The 18,800-nt window shown below is 38.9% G+C and overlaps 1 protein-coding gene across 2 annotated transcripts; it reads right to left on the reverse strand.

The window, feature by feature from the left end:
- Positions 1 to 1,260: 1,260 nt before the first annotated feature.
- LOC128266311 (uncharacterized) lies at positions 1,261 to 17,802 on the reverse strand. 2 transcript variants are annotated; one of them, XM_053002751.1, is made up of 4 exons: positions 17,131 to 17,802; positions 10,830 to 11,040; positions 3,692 to 5,426; positions 1,261 to 3,117 (listed from the first exon to the last, which is right to left on the reverse strand). In XM_053002751.1, the coding sequence occupies exons 2-4, from the start codon at positions 10,872 to 10,874 to the stop codon at positions 2,363 to 2,365; spliced, it is 2,535 nt and encodes an 844-aa protein (XP_052858711.1). In that variant the 5' UTR covers positions 10,875 to 11,040; positions 17,131 to 17,802; the 3' UTR covers positions 1,261 to 2,362. The 2 variants fall into 2 exon arrangements, with proteins under 2 accessions (XP_052858711.1, XP_052858710.1); XM_053002750.1 differs by having other exon boundaries at positions 17,116 to 17,802.
- Between the last annotated feature and the right edge of the window lie 998 nt (positions 17,803 to 18,800).

An 18,800-nucleotide genomic window follows, 5' to 3' on the forward strand; every position in this document is an offset into this window, starting at 1 on the left:
AGCCAGTCCCCGAGGTGCAATAAAACCAGCCAAATGACGACACGCAGACGCCGAAGAAGCTGCTGCTTTCGAGGAGGAGGCATCCCAGTGGAAAGAAGGCGACCGCAAGCAAGGTCGTTCAGCGACCTTCGCATCCAATTGCCCATCCACTCGGTTTCCCGTTGAGTGCCGCATTTACAGTCTTGATTTCTTGGGGCAGATCAGTAAACAACCGCTGGACATTTATGGAAATGCTGCTCTTAATTGGCCAAATGTGGCTCTATAAAGGCCCTAAACTGCCGCCTTGACTTTGTCACAGGTTCCTTGGCCCCGATTGTCTCAGCTCTCAGATCTCCGATTTCAATTCTCGTGGTCTTTTCAGCTTCCGCGTTTCACTCGGAAGAGTGATAGCCCAGCAGGTTTAAGCTGCCAGGGCATTATCATTATATCCCAAAGCAGAAGAGCTCTTTGATCCTGGCACTTGGAAAAAATTAGGGGCAATATCAACCTTAAATTTCAGTGATAAATTAAAATTCTATTAAATTTATAATTCCTTTCTATACCCATAAAGTTATGGCTGAAGATTATATTTAAAATGGATTTGGGAGAACTAAAGAAAGTGATTTAATCCTCTACTACTCTATATTAATTTAACCAATTTTTATAAATTTCAAAATGATCGAAAAATATTATAAAGTTTAACTTTATAAAATTAGTCGCAAAAGTTATTACTTTCTGTTCTGCAAAAAAATTTTATAAAAATTCATTTCAGATCAAGAAACTAGACAAATTATTTAAGTACCTAAGACTAGGTTTCTCTATGCAATTTATTTAATTTCAAACGAAACATAAAATACTATTATACTTTATTTAATTCCAAGGAAATGTACTTTATTTAATAAAATAAATAATAAAACCATGCTCAATTAAATCATTGGTAAGAGGACTCAAACTAAACCTCATTTTTGGTCACAATTCAATTCAAAATAAACAGATTTACATATTTCTCAGTGTGTATGGCAGAGCAATCAACCCTCCGAACAGCAATTCCTTGGCGTCAGCTGTCCTGCTGCTGCTTTGTCACTTGTTCATATCAATTAAATTTTAATGATATTGTCCAGAAAAACGACTCACCTTCGCTGCGCCGCAGGCTACTAGTTTTTAATCAATTTTAAGTGGCTATTTACTTTGCGGATCGGCGGAGCAGAGCCCCCAGGACAACCCGTTTTCCCGAACACATCCGTTCCCCGCCCGCTGCGAGATTAATGATTAATGCACAACTTCGATTTACTCTCGGTGTAATTTAGTTTATTTCACTACGCAAGTCACTTAGGCTCTAATTAGGATAGTTTTTTGCTCGTTCTTAATGCTGGTTAGGTTAGGTGCTCGTCTACTTCGGATTTCCCGCATCGGATTTTATGGCAAGTTTGCTAGGTCTGTGGAATTTCGTGTGCTGAATGGACGGCTGAATAAATTAGGCTCGAATTAGAGTTACGGCTACAATTACAATTACAATACCAACAACTACAATAAATTAATTAAAACATTAACTAAACATTAAAACAAAATTCGTTTACTGACTAAACACACACACATCCACACATACACACACACATGGGCCGTGAGTGTGTGTCCTGATCTCGTGGGAACTCAACTAGTGGCTACATGCTAGGGTAGTACGTCTAATTAGGTTTATCTACCTAGGTTTAGGTTATCTAGGCTAACTACAATACGACTTGGATCACATGTGAGTGCCTTTGCAGCTGTCTCTTCAGTGGGGAAGTGCGGGGTGCTGGTGGAAAAAACACTCGGAAAAACCATCGCTCTGCCCTTGAGAAAATCACTATCATCATGGGATATTTTTAATATTTTTTAAATTTACTTTAATTATGGATTCAAGAACTATTTTCTGATTTCAAATGTCCCCAACGATTTTCTATACACTTTTAAATTATTTTTAATTTTAAGCTTATGGACCTATGTTTTGAGTATTTTCACATTACTACGTACGCTGCTATTCTTTCTATCAACTATTAATTATCATTATGCTTTTAGTCTTTAATTAAAAGTTCATATATATATTATGATCAACCATTTACGAAAAAGAAAATTCTTAATTTTTTACATTGAAAGTTATAAATTATTTATTTAGCATATATACTATATATATTTCATATCTTATATCACTGTTTTCGTTTCTATAAGTTAAGTTTTAAAAATTCCAAGTATACTGAAAGTTTTGCCCTCCTAAGCTCTTTTGCTTTTTTTTAATGTGCTTCCCATCTGACACAAATTTCCCTGTAGTTGCCAATTATTTCTCTGGGTACGTCTTTAGCAAATTGAGTTCAATGGTTTTTCCGAGTGGAAGATGACCGTTTGGCCCCTACTTGAGCTTGAGAAACGTGAGCAACGCCTTCTGTATCAGACTGCGATTGATGGTGGAGTCGGCGGTGTAACGCACTCCCCACAAGTTTCCATCGTTGTGGTCCACCACTCCGTATTCGCCGACGATGAAGCCGTCGTCGGTCTTCTCCTCCACGCGGTACTTTCGGTAGTTGCGTCCCTCGACCACATAGGCGACTTTGTCTTCGTCGTCGGGGGTTTCGGGGCCCTCCGATCCCGAGTCACCTGCCTCACCCCCCGTCGTATCCCCATCATCGTCCGAATAATCGTTGGCATTTGCATTGTAAACCACTGAGCCACGTCCTCTGTTGATGCCACGACTGCTGGCTGTGGTGCTCGATTGGACGAGTGGACTGGCTGGCGTTGTGGCCTGAACCACTGAACCACCAGCAGCAGCAGCACTCCCTGCACCGCCCTGCAATCCATGGGCCCGTCCGTTTGTCATAACACTAACGGACTCTTCAATTTCGTAATTCTGCTCTGAGGTTGGAGTATACAGCTCGGGGCGCTCGGTGGTAAAATGTTGCATTTGCTGATGCTGATGCTGTTGCTGTTGCTGCTGCTGCTGCTGCTTTGCTGCCGATGAACTGGAGGATGAGGAGGACGAGCTGGTGGAGCTGGAGCTGTACGAATAGCCACCGCCTGACCCCGAAGATGATGGCGGTGATGGGTCCACCACCGATGCCGCTGCCGCTCCATGTTGGTGTGCAAATTTGGAAACACACTTGACTAGATCTGCAACGGGGAGATGCAACAAAAGATGATGTTTGATAAGTTCAAGATTAGCTGGCCGGGGTTCAAGTGGTTAAACCCGTGCGTTGTCGCTGTCTGTCATAACTACACTTTGCAAAACTTTTTAAGGCGAGTGTCAAAAATTACTACTAATTCAAACAAAAGTCTATGATAATTCATCCAAATATCTAAATTTTGGCTAGGTGTTTCGCGTTTTTACACCCTCACCTAACTCCTGACATCGTGTACTTCAATAATTCAAATAGCTGTTCCCAAACATGATTTTCCATCAAAGCAGGTCCTAATAAATTATATCCTTATAACATATTTGGGTTCAGAAAATTGATCGATATGAGAACCCAATGTAATTTTCCCTTGTTTATTTTGATAATTTTGATGGCCTTTCTTAAGTGAAACATAAACTTACAGGCAAGCAGGTCGTTATAAATGATATACGATTAAACTTAATGGGTTCCGAAAATTGATCTCTTTAATTTATGCAATTGCAACACTCGCCCTGCTGCACAGTGTAATTTGTTTAACCAGATTCAGATCCAAAACTCCGACTTGGACTCACCTCTATTGGGCAATCTTTTGGCATTTTGATTAGAATGTTGATGCGGCGGTGATGAATGCTGACGTTGTTGCTCCCAGCACGGACGCTGATGTTGCTGTTGCTGTTCGTGTTGCTGATGCGGCTGTTGCTGTTGCTGATGTTGCTGGTGGTAGTTGCTCGGACTTGAGTGCTTCGATAAAATTGGCTCCAATGGATGCGGCTGCGGTGCATTCAATAAATCATAAGGCAATTTATCCAAATTGAAGAGTACTCGGCGCGTTGGATGTGCTTGTTGTGGATGTTGCTGCTGCTGCTGCTGGTGGTTGTAGCTGTGATAGTGATGCTGCCAAGTGGTTGGCCGAATGCTTCCAGTGCTGGGAGGCTTCACTGTGGTGACCCTGCTGGCCAATGTTGCTGCCGAACTGATCGATGTTGCTGCCGTGCTGCTTGGTGTTGCTGCTGTCGTGGTGCTTGTGCTCTGGGCCTCGCCAAAAGCGATGCGCGAGACAATCGCGGGTCGTGGTCGGGATCTAAGTGGCACGAAAGTGGTGGGCGTCAATGGTTTCTCAGTGCTGCTGCTGCTGGTGGTTGAAGCTGGGGCAGAACTAGTGCTCCCAAGTGGTGTTGCCGCCGTGGTGGTCAACGTTTGTGGCCAATAAGTTTTCGCCGGCTCCCCATAAACCTTCGAGGGTTGCGAGTAAACTTTGGATGGCTCCGAGTAAAATTTCGAGGGTTGGCCATAGACTTTCGAGGGCTCTGAGTAAACCTTTTCAGGCTGTCCATACATCTTGGCCGGTTCCGAGTAAACCTTAGCTGGTTCTGAGTAAAACTTACTAGGCACACTGTACATTTTGGAGGGAACGGAGTAGAATTTGGCTGGTTCTGAGGAGTGGCCATGTTTTAGGCTCTCACTTACATTTCTCTGGGCCTCTGCCAGAATGCCACTTCTCGATTGCTGCCAGGCTTGCAAATCATCCACATTTTGGGAGATGGAACTGTACGATATTGACCTGGACTGCGGTCCTCTGCCCTGTTTGGTGTCATGATAAATCACTGTTTGAAAGGGTAAACCAGCTCCTGCTCCCGTTCCCTTTCCCGCTTCCTCATTATCAACCTCACTTTGGTTTTTCAAGAAGGAGTGTGCGGAGGTAGCTGCCAGTAAAGGAGCCGCCAGGACACTTTGTATATTGGAGGCACTATTCAGGGAATCTCCCTCAACATCAATGGAATCGGCTGCCAATCTGGGTTCCGTTTCCTCGATGGAAAGTTCACTTTTATGAGAGCGGTTCACAAAGTCTGATCCACTTCCTGTGGCACTGGAAGGCGTGCTCTTTGAAGGACCTCTTTTGCTGGAGGAACTCACACTGACGGCCACCACTTTGACCTCATCGCTGGACTTTCGCTTGAGTGCATTGGGGGCATCTTCGAGGAACACTATTTTACTGCCGGAGGTCACCAGCTTGGCCACCTGTTTGGAGTTGGGCTGCTCCTCATCGTGATTGTTTCCGGAACTCAGGGAATTCCTATAGCGATTCCTGCCCACATCCAAGCTTCTTCCGGTTGCTGATCTCTGGCGAGGATTTGGCGATGAGGATGGGGACTCCGCTCTGCCCTCGAAGTCCTGTTCGCTGCTGTGGAGACTGCGCTGCTGGTCATCGTGATCGAGGAACAGCTTGAGGAACTCGTTGCCCGCGATGAGCTCACTCTGCCGTCCGCCCGGAAAAGGGGCGGGGCGTGTCCAGCAGCCGGACAACATCTGAAAATGTCACAGATAAAGGAGTGTTAGTTATGCTCGACATTTCCCTGAATCAGGTTTTATTCGAATGCAATTCGGGGTGAGAGCATCGACACTGGGAAATAAAGGCACCATTTAAATAGAAAATAACCTTGTAACCTTGTAATTTAATAAACTCAAAGCTCAATGAAATGTTTACAAAACAAACGCATAAAATAAGATAACTTAAAATATGTTAACAATTCAGAAATGGAACATTTTTTAAGCTATGGTATTTCAAATATTTTTGTAAATATTTAAAAACCCAATTTAAATGCCCCTTTTTAACTTGTAGTTAAAATGAAACATTTATTCTAACTGTAAACAACTGGGGTGATCGCATTTAGAGCTTATCTCAGCGATCTATTTATATACTTGCGTAATTAAAATATCATTTGTATCGATCGGCGATCGACGATCGACGATCCACATGAGCTGAGATATGTCTTCATGTCGCGGGCAAATATGCATAAGTCATGCAATGGACGAGGTCTGGACCTCGACTCGATAACATTTGAATAATAATGCGGCGAGTCTATTAAGACATCAGAGGAATGCTGCGGTGCTCCGTTTGAAGTGGTGCATGTTGCCAGTGTCCCTAGTCAAGTGGCGAATGTGGCATAATTAACCGCGTTGCAAGTGCTCAAGTGGGTGGCGTAAGGTAGCGAAAACACCAATCGAACAAACAGTTCAAGCTGTGTGGATTATGGATTGCCCAACGGACGAATGGAACCCGCTCCGCTCGAGTGGAAAATGGAAACATTACTTAAACGCTGTCATTCTACGTCAGCGAGATATTCCTACCGACTTGCATACTCACTGACTCATCTCGCGATTTATCAACCTGTTTTGGTTTAAGGAAGTCAATTTTCTGGCTTAGCTTAAGGACAAGTTTTTAATAGTATCAAGTAGCTTTTTGATTTTGTCCCTTTCAATAAACAATGTTTACTTTCAGGAGAAGTAAATGTACTCATCCAATCTTTGATCGTGTGTTGATTGCTATAAATACTTTAAGAACCATTTCAAAATTTTCGTTTAATTTTTCAAAAAATGTGTTGTTATATTGTTACGTTTTGCATGAATTTATATAATTTTATTGTATGTTATTAAGGTGTTACCATAACTTAATAATAGATACAACTTCTCAAAGAACGTTTTAAAGTAATTCAACACTTTATTGCCTTTTAATAAATCAATAATTTCAACAAATATACCATTTTTTTAATCTACATCCATATCTCTACCATAACACTGTTCATAACACTCCAATGCGAATTCATGGCCAGAGATCGGCCATAAATTGTTATCAGCGCCACACACCCACCGCAGAAACAAAAGACTTAGGGCACGAACTCGCCCTGCCAAATGCCCCGCCGATCAAATCGAGCCAATAAAACATATTTATGGATATTTATCGATCGGCATTAACATTAGCATTGCTAATTGCAATGAGGCAGATCATTTACTAGCCAATACTTTTGATCCATTGACGCGAATTGGAAAGGCGCAAATTGAAAACAATGAAAAATGGCGAAAATTGAATCAAATATTAATGGAAACCGATCGCTTCGGCGAACATAATAGCATAATTATTCAAGCTGTTTATATATTTATAAGTAAATTGTGTTTATATCCCCCAAGCAAGAACAATAACAACATCCGGCAGTGCAGTGGGCGCCTGTCGCCAAGCATTTTTCTAGAGCAGATTTGAGCGATTGCACCCAGCGAACGAACACCTTCGCATATGTGCTAAAGTTACCTTACCCGACTGACTGACCAGTTACCAGTTACTATACTACTAGATTACTAGATCGGTTAGTCATCCGGCGGGTCGGTTCGCCTTGCCTTTTATGTCTAAAATTGCAGAAGTAACCGACCGCGGGCGTTGAATGGAAAAGCGACAGTTAGCATTGACACCAAATCAACGTGTGACAATTACAAAAGGGCCAAACGATTCAGTTTCGGCATAAGACAAAGCGAATAAAAAACATGAAAACGTTCTAAAAATAACGAACGGAATTCACAACAATGCGAATTCCTTTCCATTGTGGAGGGGTTATTCAAAACGCCTGGTCAGTGACGTGCTCCAGTTTAATGAATGAATTGGGCAATTGGAATTGAGTTCCCTCACCCAGCCCAAATGATAGGCAATTATTAATCTTGATTGATTTATCAGGTAGCTAATCCTGTATCGACATTCTTTAGCACTTTGCGTAGTATGTTTGACGATTTATCATTCGATTGTGCCGATTGGCGACAATTTTCACGGCCTGTCAACTTAGCGGAAGTGTCAAAAAAAGGCAACTTTCAGAATATCACGTATCCGCCTTGTGTGCGCGTGAATAGCCCGCAAACAATTAAGCAATAATCACGCCTTAATGAGCACTCTCTTTATTGGGCTCATTTGGCCCACTCGATTGGCTTTCAAGTGCCGCTGATGCTGCCATTCGATACCGATACTGGCCATTGGATACTCGATGCTCAATGCCCGATACCCGATGCTTTAATTAGCCACAATCATCGTGATTTCAGTTTTTACGCTTGACACTAAACAAACGGCATTGGCTGACAGATTAAATTCATTCTTGCGTTATGCTAATTTCGGAAGTATTTTGATTGATATGGGGGTACTAAATAAATGAGTAAACAGGATTCGTGGGGGGGGGCAATGACTCAGGCCACGAACTATGGTATCGAATGCGGAAAAAGTCATGTAATCCTAATCCCCCCATTTCAGGCATTTCTGCATATTTCGAGTGGTGTCCGCAGGCAGTTTGTGCTAGAAGTGGGCGGTTGCCAAGGAGCAGCAACCGCAACTGCAACTGCAACTTGCAGCCGAAGCAGTCGGTGGCCAAGTGAATGTGTCAGCGGGTCCATTTTCCCCACAAACCCAGCCTAAACTGTGTCGGCCAAAGTCTAATCTCTGGTAGCAGACATTAGACATTCGCTGGCCACCACCCGCTGTCGTCAGCTGTGGCTCACATTGTGTACACAATATTACAAGAAAACGCCAACGGCGATTTAAGCACTGCAAGAAATACTGAGAGGCAGAATGAACCCAAGAAAACCCTCTTGTACATTAAAAACTGCATAACCAATGGGTTTTTTAAGCTGTTGTGTCTTTGTATTTTAATGATCCAATTATATTTAAAACATTTATTAAGAAAACATTTTGAGTGAACTCACAAATTACCAATTTTTATTTTTAGAATCACAAAATAATAATTATTCTTTAAGAATAATGATTATGTTTGAACAACAAAATATAAATACCGTTCTGGTTTAAAAGAAAACATTAATAACCTTCATTTGCAGTATTAAAATTATTTTAATATTTAATTTGGAAAATATATTTTTCAAACACTTGGAAATTAGTAAAGCAAAACTTCCTTAATTTAAGATACCATTTTTATTGAACATTTAACTTATTATAACGAACAGAATGCTTTAGAATTACTTTTAACAAATGTTCAATGAGTTAATTCTGATCAGAAACGAAAATTCCCTTTTGAAATCATTTTAGAATGGTTACCCAAATTTCTCAGGTGTACTTATCGAGCTATCGATCTTCCAGTCAAGAACAGCCCACATTAGGGCCGTATTCAATGCCACAAGTTGGGGCAGAATCAGATTCGGATTCGAATTCGTAGTGAAGTCGATCCAAATTGCAGCTATCAACTTGGGCTGTGGCACAATAACACACATTTATTAATTACACGGCAGAGACACAAACCGAAAACAGATTTGTGTTGGAAATTAACCCATGCTGGCCGCAGAACATTTAGGAAATACTCCAAGCCATAAACAAGACTGTTTATTTGATGATTACTCGTGTAATGCAAGCCCCAGATGCGCCTCGGTGGGTTAATAATGGTTTATAATCTTAAGAAAATCAGAGTTTAGAATGTAGGTGCACCACTGGCGAAGCACGCCGCCAACCACTCCCTGCCCCGCTGTGCATAATTTGCAAATTGCCGTCGTCATCGCCATTGAATGGCCAAAAGACAGACTATGAGTTTGAGTTTAAGCCCCAAACAGAGGCATTTCAATAGCCAGTTGCACACGAACACTCATAAAAATGGTAACGATTAAAAAAAGCTTTCGAAATGGCTCAAAAAAATCTTTCTATATTTTCTAAGGTTCTACCAGCCAACGTTGAATTTATAGCAACATTTTTAAATACAAATTTCAAGATAACAAATAATTTTAAAATATAAAATCCGATATCCGAATCAAAGTAATGGATATAATAATCTAAAATTGATTTTCTGATTTCAACATAGAGCCTTTTTAGTCTTCTGTCAACTTGCTGTATTTAATTACGATTCCCATTATTTTTTCTGAGTATAGTAGGCAACTAGACTGTAGTTAAATCGCGTGCAATTATTTAGTTTACTCGGCTTCAGTTTGCTTTACTCCACTCCACATTACTCACAATCAACTCGGTCTGTCTAATGAGCAGTCAATAAAGTGCCGGCCAGACACAGAAACGAGTGTGCTGTGTGGTAAAAATTAATTCAAAATGCATTTGCCAGTCAGTGGTGCATTGTGGATGATTCGGGCTAATAAAACCGAAGTCGGCAAACAAATGGAGTACGATCGCACAATTAAACCATTTTTCAAAACGCATTGGCCAAGTTAATGGAGCACCCCGCCTGTGAATGCATTTGGCAACTGCATTTTTGTGCCTGGGAACTGCTGGCCATAAAAATGAAGTCTCATTTGGACCTTAAAGTTTTTAATGCTTGGTTATCTTGGTGCCATTTGAATCAATTTCGTTTGATTGTTAAATCGAAGTCGTGTGGAAGGAAAACCATACTTTCCAAGTCGTAGATCAGTAAAAAATTGATTGATTACTTTCGGTGGTGATGAAATAATCAGCTAATCTTTAAAAAGTTTTGTTAAAAATTAAAGTATACCATTTATTTGGATATAATTTTTTTATAAACGGCTTAAATTATATTAATAAAATGGTATTTATTTATTTACTTTTATTCCAAAAAATTTCAGTAGCAAGTTATTTATCCAATAAAAAATCTTTTAGCCTAACAAGATTGTAATACACATTTCTTTGAAATGCCAGAATTTAAACTAGAAGAAGAAAATATAAGCATTGCAAATATTACCAATTTCTTTGTTCACTTTCTAAAATACCGACAAAACAATTTGAGCATAACATTCCTAAAAACAAAAATCAAATCGTTTTTGGAAGTGCTTTGAATGGAGCGTAAACTAGTTTAATTTGGTAGCTTAAATGGCCAAACTAAGCCTTGAACTTAAGCGTTGCGCTGGCCAAAAGTTCGGCGTTTTCCCTGGAATTCTTCGAGCACCTGGCCATAAATAAGTAAATAACGAAGGCAATCAGCGCCTTAATGTGACACTTACCAGCAGCAGAAAACCGAATTTGAGGAGCCAGCCAAAGTGTGCCATTCCGTTGCCGCTTTAAAATCCACCTGTCCACCAGTTAATCAAGCGCTTTAATGCTTCTTTTGTTCTCAGTGCTTAATGGCTATCGCTTTCCTCGGGCTCCTCAGTGAATCACCTGGCCACTTTTGACCACCAGCTGCTCTGCGATCATTCTGGTTTTGGTTAATGGCTGCAATTGGGAAAGACAAGAAGCAGTGATTAGTGCATTAAATAATGTTTCCAAAATTGCCAGACATATTTCTCACTCTGACTGCCGTTTTTAACAAATCGCAAGGCGAAAACAAATTCATTGCGTTCAATCGATAAGCCATGGGAAAAATCCACGCCAAATGTCAAGGTGCATTTCACACCAGAAATCGCACAGAGTCTGCGGCACTTGCAGCTAATTTTAAAAGTCTCGGCGGATTCCGCAGTTACCTGAGTACACTTAACAAATATACCTTATTTTTGTATAAGAAAAATTCTTTATTTATATAAAATTTGTCGGCCTTATGTTAGTTTTTGGAAAATATATGTTAGTACAAATGTATTCTTTAATTTCTTTAATGAGATTGGGGTAACCAATACAATTTCGACAAATTAAAATTATAAAGATACCTAAATTAAAAAAAAACACTTGTGTATTTGAACGATCAGAAAACTTAATATAAACTTGATCTACCTCCTGTATTTTGTTTGACCTGCCAAGTTCAAAGAGGATTAAGGACTTGTGGTGATTTTTTTTGGGTGTAGAAGAATCATTGAACTTGTTATTGGCAACAGGTTGGCAACAGCAACTAACCACCAGCAACTCCAAGAAGCGGCCAACAAGTTGCAGAGTCTGGCCACAAAAGAGCCGAGAGCCTAAAGCCAAGCCCAAAACCCAGACAGATGCTCAGTCGTCTGTTGCAATTTCAACATATTTATAATTAATGGCAAGGTATTTTGATAGCTTTTTGTTGCCAGCAATTGGCATGCCATTGAAGTGGATACGAAGAAGATTTGAACGTAGTTGCTGCAATCGATGGCTGAATATCCACGGTGATGAGTTTGATTTGGCCAGCCATAATTTAATTAACCATACTCAGGCATTTCCGCCACTCAGAGACCATGTAATTAAACCCGAGCCAAAGTCAAATCCATAAAACAAACCAGGCAAAATATTTCTTCATATTTCTTTTGAGCCAAAAGATACAAAAGCTAGACAAAAGCCAAAAGAAAGAGACGTAGCCGAAACCAGTTCTAATTCTTATCAAGCCTTCTTCACAGGCCATATAATTACTCATGGACTGCCAGCCCCTCGCTAGATATTTTTTACCAGCTTACCCAGACAGCGTTCAATGGACAGCATTTAATTACCAAGGAATTCTGCGGGGAAAACAAATATGTTTGTGGCCAGCCAGGCATCTCATTAAAAACGAAAGTTTCGTTCTTGGCCAAGCGAGGGGTCATTAATTAACCAAAACTTGGACCGAGTCATATGGAAATGCCAGAACCTCCCATTCGAGCCGGCATCCATTATATTTTATTCTATTCTGTTCTGCTCTTTTCTGAGCTTTATTCAGCTTCCCCCTTTTGCCTGACGTCATTTTATTTTCTTTTATTCTCTTTTCTAGTGTCTTGTTGGCATATGTTCATCAATAGGTTACTTTGTAAGTTCCTTGGCCTTTTAGATCTTTTGTAAAGCACATCGGAAAGTGAAAGTTCTGACGTCCAGCGTTTTGTTCACACATTTATTATCCGCAGTTTAGTGTCTCTTTAATACAACTAGCATAATATAACTATTAAGCTGCACCCATAATTGTCATAGGAATTAGAATCGGAATATGTTCTAGTTCAAGCTTTAGCTGGGAGCAGGTATCTCGGACGACCACTTGGGTTAAGGCCAAATACAACTGATCTGGTAATATAGAGTAGTGTTAATCTTAAAATACTCTTTTAGCTTATTGGTTAGAAAATAATAAGCACAATCAACTATTTGCGTGGAAACAATATATTTCACCGACAAACAAGTTTTGTGGTTTTCAAACTTGTTGTTGGTCACTTGGAAGATAAATTAAATAAAGTTATAGAAACTAATGATGGTTTTGTCTTCATAGGCTGGCTTTAGAACATAAAATGGCAATGGAATTGGTAAGTATTAAAATGTGGTTACTGTACTATTTTTAGTTTGTGAACAAATAATTTTAAAATTAATAACCATAAAAGGCTTAGGGAATTTACCAGTCTTGACATATTATAAAATAATTATCACTACGCATTATAAAATGTGTATATAGTAAAAAAAAAAAAACACAAGCGCAAATTAATTTTTTATTATCCAATAAATTATTCTTATTCTAGAACACGTTTAAGATCATCGAGCAATTATTGATCTCCCTTCTTTGGTAGTGCAGCAACCGCAACTTGGTCTTGAAATCGTATTGGAATAATCACACTCGCATTCGCACTCCAACTCGTGAATGCCCATTGGCGTTACTAAATTTGTGCCGCACTCACACTCTCGGGGCAGTTAGTATATAAATTAGAATGCTAATCGATAGTTATGGATACGCCCTGAAAAAAACGGCTAGGGAACTGGCAGATCGGCGAGGTGAGAACGGTGGACAATGGCCACTGACAGATTCCGGTTAATAAACTTGATTTAAAACCAGAAGTGAACACTGCGGGCAAAAGGTAATGGCAAATAAATTGCCACTAAGTACACACACAATGCATGGTCGTACTCGTACAAATGACACAAAACAAACAAAAAGGCGAAATAAAATGTGTAACAAATGGACAAACGTGGCCCGCACCCGCAATTCACTCAGATTCAGATTCCGACTCTGATTCCGATTTAGATTCAGATTCAGACTCAGACGGGGACGAGACAAGTGCTGGACCCTGTGACAAATTGTCAAACATTCGCATTCTCATACCACCTCTCAGAAAATGTAATGTCGCACGACGATTGCAATTCATTAACAATCGATGTGGAGTTGCCTGAATTCGAGTTGATTTGAGTTCAGTTGTGTTGAGTTGAGGGACGGACAGGCTCAAAGCCAAAAAGGCAAAAGAAGGGAGAGGCCACACGTCGCATGCGTTATGTTATCAACAGCCAAATAAAGTTAAAGGAATGCAAGGTAGGTATACCCTTACCAGAAAGTTCTATAAGTTTGCGGACAAAAAACTGTAAAAATGCAGGCTTAAGTTTTCTTTCTTTTTATTACAAATAACGTACATTTATTATTATAAAAAGGATCATAAGAGATAACCAATTTGATACATTAGAATATCTATTTATAACTTTTTTTACATTCATTTCTTTGAGTCAGAGCAAATTACACTTAATAATAGGTAGGTTTTAAACTGTTTTGATGATTGATATAAGTACAAAAATAGTTTTTAACGACACAAGCTGTCATTAAGTCCCCTTACGAGCACATTTGAAAATAACATTTCGAAAGTATCTTTAAAATAGTGAAACTATATTACCAATTTCAATTATAAATCTAATCCAGATTACAACTCTGCTTGAAAGTGTTTATTTAAATACCTTGTCTTCTTGTTTTCATACACAACCAAAACTACCCTCATCAAGGGTATAAAAAAGCCATCACAAAGTCAATGCAAAAGCCAAAAACTCTGCCAAAGTCACAAAACACATTCGAGCGAGCTCTAATTGGAGCGTTTTCTGTTTGTGTTTATATTTCCATGGAATTTCTAAGAGTTTATTGCACTCCCCGCTCTTTGGCCACTTGGACATTTGTCATCGCATTGTTGCGACTAAAACTGAAACTCTGGCTAAAATAGTGCAATCCCAACCAGTTTGTTTATCTTTCGCAGTTCGCGCGACTTTGGGGCGTTTTGTCAGCGTTTTTGCCGCTGGTTTCGTTTTTGTTTTTTTTTTTTTTGCACCAGCATATAATTTGTTAATTTAACTTTTTGCAGCCTTTAATTGTTTTGGCCAAAGCTCAGCGACTGCTACTGCAGGCAGTTTTGCGGTGCAATTACGCCTTTAATAATTATTTTGTTTAAAAAAATTGAACGGTTTGGCAACGCTTCCAGTTGCTGCTCACTTTTGCAATCTGGCTCAGAATGTGGAGGCCATTAGATTATAGACATTATCGATATGACTCTTTGATTGATTAAGGGTCGAGCTGAGGCCACAGAAATTTAACGTAATGACAGGAGTATTTATTTAATGGCGAGTTGGAATTACTTCTTTGAGGCATTGCAAATAAAACAAATGAAAACTTGTAGACTTTTGATTGAGTCATTAAATGATCTACTGGAATTTATTTTTCTAAGAAATCCAAATGTTTGAATAATAAAAGAATCCGGCTTTAAAATGCATTTTTTTGTCAAAAAAATATACAATATGTATTGCATTTTGTTATTTGGTTATCCGGCTCATAAAATAAAACTTGAAAATGTATTTTCCAATGACGTAATCCATTTATTTTTAATTTTATTCAAATCGTTTAATTATTTTATATGTATCTATGCATTCCGGCTTGCAGATATTATTGTTCTTAATAAATAAAAAAAATTTTTTATAAGTTACTTTCAAGATAAAATCCCCAATTAAAAATAATGGTCTTTCAAATTACTGATGTAAGTATCCACTTTAACAAGATATAAATCTAAAGTTCAATTACCATTATAATAAAATGTAGTGATTTATTAAATAAAGTGTCCATAAAATAAAACTAGATTAAGGTCTTTTGTTCATTCAGCCATAAATATTAATCCAAACAAGTCATTAATCGAATGTAATCTAATTTAAAACCGTTTGGATTACGAACGTGTTCTGGACCTAATTTTGATTGTAATATTTCAGTTTATAATTTAATTATGAACTTGGGGTATTATTTCAGTACTTAACACATTTAAAACACGATTGGAAATTATGCTACCATAAATTTTCCTGCCAAAGAAACAATCCATTGCACACAATTACTGCCCTTGGATGGATATTGAAGCTTTTCCTTGGCATTCAGCTGGCAGCGGACTTTCAATCTGACAAATCTGAAATTAATTCACTCCACGGCGATTTAGTTTTTTTTTATTTCGGACTTTGGATTTGAATGCCAGCTGGGACAGTGGGTCAGTAAATCAACTCTCAATTACAAGCAACCGTTAATTATTACAGTAAGTTTGAAATAAGCAGGGCGTCTAAAAATAATGAGGTATACCGGCCATTAAAGTCTCGTTTGTCGATCGCGAAGAGGAGAGCCAGAAATCTCCCTGCGAAATAAATTAATGGCTTTAATACACGCCTGTCCATCAAAATCGGGAATACAATCCGCACAAAAGAAACAAACACTTTTTCATTCAGTCATTCAATTTCAAAATTCAAACACCAATGCACTTGCATGCCAATTGACTGACTCACACCGATACACTTTCATCCGTGACCTTGAGCCGCCTGCCCGACATATCTCCCAACCTGCCCCGCCCTCCGCCTTTCCGCAAGATTTCCATCATTGAAGCCAAATCCACTTTATGGCCAAGTCAAAAACAAAAACAATAACAATAACAGGCCAGCACGTTGAGCAAGGCAGCCACAAAAAAATATATATACCAAAAATGCAGAAAAAAAACTGTAACAAAAATTAAAACACCACAGCAAAAACTTTGAGTAACCAGCCGTCTGCAAAACAAACGAAAACCGACCAAAAAAATGCAAAAAGGGGGGAGGAAAATGCTAAAACATAAAAAAACGCGTTTGCGCATAAAAACGCTTTGGTTTTGGCCAATTTTAGCTATTTGGCTACAAAGCGATCTATATATACACTTTGTGATTTTATTTCTGCACAGTCAGAATTTGCTATGATCATCTAGATATCAATAAAGATATCAAAATTTTATGCGCACATTAAAAAAAAAATTATAGTTTTTTTATGAAATGTTAAAAATAATAAAGTAATTTTATTATTATTCCAAGCTATTAACAGAAACACAAAAAACCAAACCATAATCCTAAGGTGCATCAACGTTGTTTTTATAAGACACATAAAAATAATATTCAATATAATATGGCATCATTTATTATTTGTGAACAAATATTCTTAAGTTACAAAACTTGAAAAGTGGAAATAAATCCTGTCCTTTTTAAAGAACATTTTTGTTTAGTTCAATTGCAAATGCGATTTGTAAACTTAAATTAAAAACCAATCCCAAAGATTTGGTTAGACAAAATTTTCAAATGACTTAAACATTTTTTTCCGTGTGGCATATTATTAACCGTTACTTTTTATACCAAACCCGCTGAGCTTACCAATAATGCACCCACCACATTTATAGTTGTTACTGGCTTTTAATCCCTCGTTGTCGTTGTTGTTGGATTTGATTGTTAAGCTTTCTATATTTACGTGTTGTAGTTGTTGTTTCAGTTTCAGTTTATTTTTGCGTTCAACTGTTCAATGCAATTGTTGCTAAGCCGTTTTCTTAAATTGGAGCAATATTGGCGCGCGAGCTTTGAACGGATTTCGTAGACTGCGATTTGTTTATGGCTCTTTCAAAAGTTAATTTTTTTCGCGAATTTAATATATTATGTTTTTATTTGGGCTTAACTACTTTTAATGGATTAACGCACACACTGGAAAACACACACTGGCACACATGCACACACAACAGTTACACACTCTGAAAACACTTTATTTAACTGACTTGGTCGAAAGAGGTCTTTGAATATATATCCTTGATTTTTAGAACGGTCCTTAAATTGGTTTTCAGCTGTGTTGCTCGTGGTTTTCACTTAAAAAGGCACTCGTTTGCGGTTCAAAACCAGAGGGGAGAAGGGTGGGGCCACTGCAGTGAGACTGCCTAACTGACAAAATATACTTTCACGACCAGAAACACGTAGTGTTTTTATTTAGGAAAACCTTCTGAAAGTCTCTCGAGCGCCGCGCTTGCGTCCGTTTGGCTACAGCGTCCACAATTAACTGAGTTCCCACAGCGATCAGAAACTGATAAGTCGCCCAAGAAGCCAGGCTGAAAAGCTCGGAGAGCGGCAAACTCGACTTGGCTCTAACCAAAAGACTCGGCCACATTCACAGAACGCAGCCAAGTGCCAAGGCAAAAACACGATAGGCGAAAAGCAAAAAAGCCCAAGTACAGCGGACAGGCCACTCGATTTGCAGAACAAACGGCAAACACAGCTGCCAACAAACAATAATAAGCCAGCAAACAAATCGCGCCCGAAAGTCGTTCTCCCGTGTTAACTTTACGCTCGCCAAGCCAAGATTCGCACATTTTGATGGCTTGTTTTGAGAGGAGACGAGCTTAGTTCATGTCTTTTGGTCATTTTAATCTGCCTTTCCGCTGTTTTTCACTGTAGCCACAAATGGGGCTCACAAAGTGTGGCATACTATAAGGCATTTTTAACTTCTCTTATTATATAGCTGCCTATAACAAGGAGTTCTGTAGATTTCAGCGTTCAGCGGCTTTGAAGAATCTGACTCGGCATCACCTTTTTCTTTTTTTTCCAGGATATTAACAATGTTTGAAGATTCTGGCTTTAAATTAAACAAAAACCTGGCTGCCCTGAGGCTTTTTGTGATCCCTGTGCTCTGTCCTTTTTTTGTGTGCTTTTTGGGTGTTTAAATCGAAACAAAACTATTTTTTCTAGAGCTTATAGATGTTATATTTTATAATATTGAAAAATGTATTTTAAACCCATCCTAGGTTCGGTTCGGTTCCATGCTCAATTTTGAATTGTCAATTGTCGGTAGTGTGACCACTTTTGCAAAGCGCTACAGGTTTTTCTGTGGAATAAAATAAGGGCACACTTTCTGGGCGCCGTTTTTAAACTTTGTTTGTTAATGTGCGCTGTTGATCTTATTATGGAGATTTTGAGGCTAAAATACGCCTCACTGCACCTTCTTTCTAATTATTTTCTCATTTGAAATGGCATTTTCAAAAAGATTTTAGATTTACGACTTGTTTTACTAATTATGAAAT

The sequence above is a fragment of the Drosophila gunungcola genome, chromosome 3R, assembly GCF_025200985.1.
Source record: "Drosophila gunungcola strain Sukarami chromosome 3R, Dgunungcola_SK_2, whole genome shotgun sequence".
Classification (NCBI taxonomy): Eukaryota; Metazoa; Arthropoda; class Insecta; order Diptera; family Drosophilidae; genus Drosophila; species Drosophila gunungcola.

Coding starts and splice junctions, on each gene's coding strand:
- LOC128266311 (XM_053002751.1), bottom strand. CDS start 10,874: ATGGCACACTTTGGCTGGCTCCTCAAATTCGGTTTTCTGCTGCTG. Junction 5,427..10,829: donor AATTCGGTTTTCTGCTGCTG/GTAAGTGTCACA, acceptor TGACATTTTCAG/ATGTTGTCCGGCTGCTGGAC. Junction 3,118..3,691: donor CAAAAGATTGCCCAATAGAG/GTGAGTCCAAGT, acceptor TCCCCGTTGCAG/ATCTAGTCAAGTGTGTTTCC.